General features: G+C 38.9%; 1 protein-coding gene across 1 annotated transcript; it reads left to right on the top strand.

Annotated features, from left to right (window-relative positions):
• The first annotated feature begins 2,320 nt into the window (after window positions 1-2,320).
• Window positions 2,321-3,181, top strand: LOC147884047 (protein DOG1-like 3). Its single transcript, XM_087398135.1, has one exon. The coding sequence runs from the start codon at window positions 2,423-2,425 to the stop codon at window positions 3,179-3,181; it is 759 nt and encodes a 252-aa protein (XP_087254261.1). The 5' UTR covers window positions 2,321-2,422.
• Window positions 3,182-5,581: the final 2,400 nt, after the last annotated feature.

Raw genomic sequence — 5,581 nt, 5'->3', positions numbered from 1 at the left:
TGTCTATTTTGGAATTATCTTAGTAAAACATGCAAAAAAATGTTTGATGTGAGTAGAGGTGCTCACCTTAGGATAGCCAAATCAATTATAAATTTAATCTGCCAAAGCCTCTGGAATGCAACTATGCTAGGTGTAAACAATGCTATCAAGCGGGGAATTCTCACATTAAATTAATTTGTGAATTGGTTGAGGGAAAATAAACTTACAGACCTCCATAATATCAAGAAAATGGACTTGCTACAAAGCCTCATGCGGGTAAAGAAATGATTGTTTTGGCATAAGATCAATTAATACAACATTAGTTATATTGCCAAAAACTTGAAGATATGCCTCGTGCTTGAACTCTTAGAGCTATGTAGACTCGAGTAGAGGGAACATTTGCTTAGGTAAAGGACAAAAAGCCCTTGGAATATAACAACAAGGATTGAAGAATACAAATGACCCAATGGTTGTAGTAGTAAGAAAGACCATCTTGAAGGAAGCTTGTGACACTAGCAAAACAAACCATGCAATGACTAAAAACACATGAATAGAGAATCTGTAGAGCAAGCATCATATTGTTGCTATTGCCAAACACCTTTTTTTAGTCCAAGCATCTGTAGAACTAGCGTCATATTGTTGCTATAATTGCCAAACACATTTTTTTTAGTTCAATCTAAAATCCTTATGGTAATCTCCGAGCCTACTTTATAAAAACTTAGATAGCACATGCGTGCAAGCATGTCTTAAAAATAATAATATATTTAAAATTTATTATCTTTTAACATAATTAAAGAGGTTCACCTCCAAAAATTTTAGTGTACTATGTGCATTCAAAAGGAGGGGTATTTTTATCCCAAATTTGAAGAAAATTTAACAGAATTACAATAACAAGAGGGGTTTTTAAATTCAAATTTAGAAAAAAAGCCGTTAGTTCATAAATAAAGAGGGGTGGTTTTATTGGTGAGAACATTTTAGTTAAGGGGTTTTTTAATATCCCTCGAACGCACATGATACCTAGGATTTCTTAGTAGTACACCCTCCAAGTTTATCCCCTTCCATATGTATACACATTAAGCTGTTGAATTTAGAAGCTCTTCTCTATATAGTTATAAATATAATGATAAAGGATAAGAATTTAAAATCCCCTCATGTATGTAAGTCCCCTAATTCTCTTAAGGAAGGTGCTTATTACATGTTCATAAGATAACGCCTTGGAATTGCAACGGGCGCCTTAGCCATCATCTCCTTGATAAAGAAATGAAGACTTGCAAAACGACCCCAAAAGGAGTTGGTTAGGATTCAAAGAAGGTATTTGATCAAGGCTATATTGAGAGACACACCAATTTACAACTTTGCATGTGGAACTATTATCCCTCAAGTAGAGGTGTCACAAAGTGCATACAAGGGCCCTCTACTCCTCTCAATGCACACTGGCCAATTTCGCCCGGTGTGTGCACAATGTAACGACAAGAGGTGGTGGTCTTCAATGGGAGGGGTGTTAACACACTACCCAAGCAAGAATCTTTTCGAAAGTTAGTATTGAATGCATTGTTGACAATTTTGAATGGAGGACTCAAACCCAACTTGAATTTGTTTGGTTGGTATGTGGGAAGCCTTAAAGAAATTACTTATCATGGGCACTCGTCAACTCCAACCTCAACATAAGAAATGGAAAGCTTTGGCAAAGTGTAGAGGGTTCCACCCATTAACAATGTTTGAAATCCTTGGGTGGGAAGATGGGTAGCTTTGGTGAGTATTGCGCCTCAATTACAATGCCACATCCGCCAATAAGGTTTTAACAGCTCTACTTGGGCCACATTAGTCACCCATCTTAGGGCAGCAATATGGGCGGCTTTGGTGTGTATTGTGCCTGAATTAGAATGTCGCATCTACCAAGAAGGTTTTAAAAGCTTTGATTGGACCACAAGAGCTTGCGGCATGGGCCACCAACATGTTGCAATAGGCATTACTCATTACCTAAGAGTTTTTGCATGTATAGATTTCCTCTCGTATTTTAATATGACAGTGCAAATGACTTTGGTGTGTATTGTGCTTGAATTAGAATGCCACATCTGGCAACAAGGTTTGAAAAGCTTTGATTGGACCACAGGAGCTTGCGGCGTATAGTGCTCCACCTGAGTTACACTGAGCACTGAGGTTGGGCCATCCGGAATAGGGACCCAAGAGTTTTTGCGCGTATAGATTACTGTCCAATATGGGATGGACAGAAAGGCTTACACGTGTTGCTTATCAAACATATGAGGATGACACGCCCCACAATGGTTCTCATCGTCTCCTTGCTTGCTTGTTCTAATTAAGGCCACCGCCATAGCTTTGCTTCGTGACGGTTCAATCGACATAGCTCAAATTCTCGAACCCAAGAAAGTAGAGGCCGGAGGAGAGGCTTTCAGTAACTTGTGCGCATTTTTCTTGTTTCTCTATGTCGCTCCCCGAAGGATCGCACCATCTTAGATACGAGGAGTTTTATGTTAGCTGGATCCATAAACTCGAGGAGCTCACAAAAGAGCTAGAAGAAGCCCTTCATAGCGATATGAAAGAGGCTGAACTTCAAGAGTTGGTCTCAAAGGTAGAGAAGCACTATGACAATTATTACGATTTCAAACGCACTGCCTCCCGCCAGAATATCTTACAGGTAGTAACTCCGCCTTGGAGATCCCCTCTAGAGACAGCTTTTTTGTGGATAGGCGGATGGCGTCCTTCTATGGCATTCCAGTTGGTTTACGCGCTAGTTGGCCATGATATCGAGACGGAGCTCGCAGAGTTTTTGGAAGGGGTTGATTTCCCTACCTTCACATCCTTATCCAGCACGCAGCTTTCCCAGATTAGCGACCTGCAGGGAGCAACAATCAAAGAGGAGGAGTTTATTAGCCATCGTATGGCCATGTTACAGCAAAGTATTACGGACGAGCCGCTGATTAGTCTGGCTCAGGCCGACATGATGGAGAGGGATTTAGCAGAAGCCGATGATGGTGTCAACAACGCCATGACAGAGAAACTGAAGACACTTGAAGAAATTTCCACAGAGGCAGACTCTTTGAGGCGCAATACGCTGAAGAAGGTGCTGAATGATTTGGATACTTTTCAAAAGGCTTTGTACCTGGTGGCTGCAGCTAAACTTCAAGCTGCAGTTAGGAGTGTTGGCAAGAAATTGAAAGAGAGCGAAGCTGCATTGGTGTAGCCATAAGCGACATTTTGACTCGGATACTAAGCAGATACTAGCAAGTATAGATACTAAGTTTTAATATAAAATTTGCATTACTTACTTTCATTCTTTTGCCTCTGCTCCCAGCTCTCGTCCTGTCGTGGCGTCCCTTGTGTGTGTGTGTGTGTGAGTGTGAACATTTTGACTACCTTACTCCACGCATGCACGCACTTACACACACACATTCATAGGACTAGTGCTGACATAGCCTAAGTTCAATATGAACGTTAATGTTCAGAGTGTTTTCTTGGGTTTTAGTATATTTTTTATGTCCCTCTAGTAAATAGAAAATCAAAATTTAATCTAGGGGACGATTTTTTGTGGAGGAGCATCAGAGTGGAGGAGGATCAGAGGGGTCCTAAGGATGAGAGGGGTGGGGGGGGAGGGAGAGGAGTTTCACTTTTTGGTGCTTGCAGTCGGGCTTCTTTCCGTCGCTCCTTTCTTTTTCCTGGCTACCGGGTTCACTGCTTGGCGCTACTCTGTGCTCCACTCCCTGTTTTCATTCCTCGATTTATGACTATGTAACCTTGTTACATTAGCGCATTGGCATGCCAGTCTCATGGTTGAGTAGGGGCCGTGTCTCCTGCATAGGTCCGTGCATGCTCTCGCTCTTTTTCCTCTGACTCCCTTATTGGCTCGATGCACTTTGGGTAAAGTTCATTTCCCCTTTTCTCTCTCCACGCCTCGCGTCCTTAAGCTCCTGCAAGATGTTTTTTTAAACTCTTCCTTGCTGACTTTATGCATTTTACGTAGCCTTGCTTTATTAGATGATTACTTATCTATATATATATAGTTTTCATTTATAGTTTTTGGGTATTTATTGCTTATCTGGCTACTTATAATTGGTTATAGATCGAGATAGGTGTTTACTATCTAATTATATGTGTTCTAACATTCATTTTTAACATTTATAATTGAATATATATTTCTTACATTTCTTCTTTGTACTTGATACTTTTGGGTTCGTCTAGTTAACTTTTCTCTTAGTTAACTTTTTTCTTGACCTCTATTTCATTATTGTAGCAAACTTTTTTATAATGATTTGGCTTTGGTGTGGGCTTGGACTACAACCCTTGGCATCTTTTTCTCAAGAAAAGCGGTTTGATAGCATTTATACATTGGCTTCATGGACTACAACTAGTTTTAGATTACTTAAGTTTATCTTTTTGTTTTTTTAAAAATTTCAAAATCCTCAAAATAGTTAATTTAAATTTTTTCTCTAATTCTTTTCACGTGCTTAGTTAGGTCCTTTTTCATTTCAAGTGCTTTATGTAATGTATTGCAATTTGCTTATTATCTTAAGTGTTCTACAAAGTAATTATTTAAATGGTCTAATTAATCATTTCTTGGCATAAATGTATTGCTTGTTCCTTTATGAATTCTTTGATATGTGCAATGCTACTTTTTGATTCATTCATTTATTTTTGGAAATTGGTTTGTCCTTTAAATTGCCATTCATGAGTGTGGATTACCCCCCATCATCATCATCATTCAATCAATTGTTGGTTGTAATAAAATTAAAGAGACATTTCACTTTTCCACAAGGGTGTGGACTACACCCCTTGTCTTTTTTCAATAAAGAAGTTGACCATCCCTTGGTTCCTTTAAATTGGTAAATTGGTTCCCTTATCGTCTCACACACTTTTGTGGCAGGGTAATGATGGATTTGTGACAATGATTGCACATGTAACATAGTATTTGCAAAAAAGTTAATATTTATGAATCTAGAAGGATGTCTTTGTTCCTAGATAAAGCAATAACACGCCAGGGAATACAAGCATTACCTGTCTACCCAATTGAAACTATGATGTTTTAACACCTAGTTTTTCTTGGATGATGGCAGGTAAGTAGACCCTGACCTCGGAGCTTGGACTACCTGATGGATTCAACACGTTTCTACTATTTCTTTGCTTAAATTTGCAACCTGAATATAGAGAAAAATTCTTTAGCCGATCTTGTTACTCAGATTAAAGTTATGTCAATTTTGGTTTTCTTAAAAATTTCAATCCATTTATTATATGCAACCTTTTTTAATTATTATCCTAATGATTGAATGAATTCTATGGTTCATTTATTGATGGGATTATTAAATCTAAACACACACACACACACACACACACACACTTCTCCCCTTGGGGACCCTTGTGACCCCAGGGTGTGCAATTTGGGTCCACATGACTTCTGTGCTATGGCTCCCCACATTGGTATGGGAGAGGAGTCACTTGGACTTGATTGAAATTTCTTTCTTTATAACTTGACTATGATTGCTTATGTGTTACTAGAGGACTTGAGGTTCCTTGGGAATTATTACTTTTTTGAAGCCCATGGGTTATGCATTGATGGAGATGGATTTTGCATTGGAACCAAAATGGGTTG

The sequence above is a fragment of the Dipteris shenzhenensis genome, chromosome 27, assembly GCF_047967505.1.
Source record: "Dipteris shenzhenensis isolate YYH24624 ecotype China chromosome 27, Dip_SZ_1.0, whole genome shotgun sequence".
Lineage (NCBI taxonomy): Eukaryota > Viridiplantae > Streptophyta > Polypodiopsida > Gleicheniales > Dipteridaceae > Dipteris > Dipteris shenzhenensis.
This window is presented reverse-complemented; position numbering and strand designations above follow the sequence as displayed.

Bases quoted from the DNA above. Each gene is read 5' to 3' on its own strand.
- LOC147884047 (XM_087398135.1), top strand. From the start codon at position 2,423: ATGTCGCTCCCCGAAGGATCGCACCATCTTAGATACGAGGAGTTTTAT.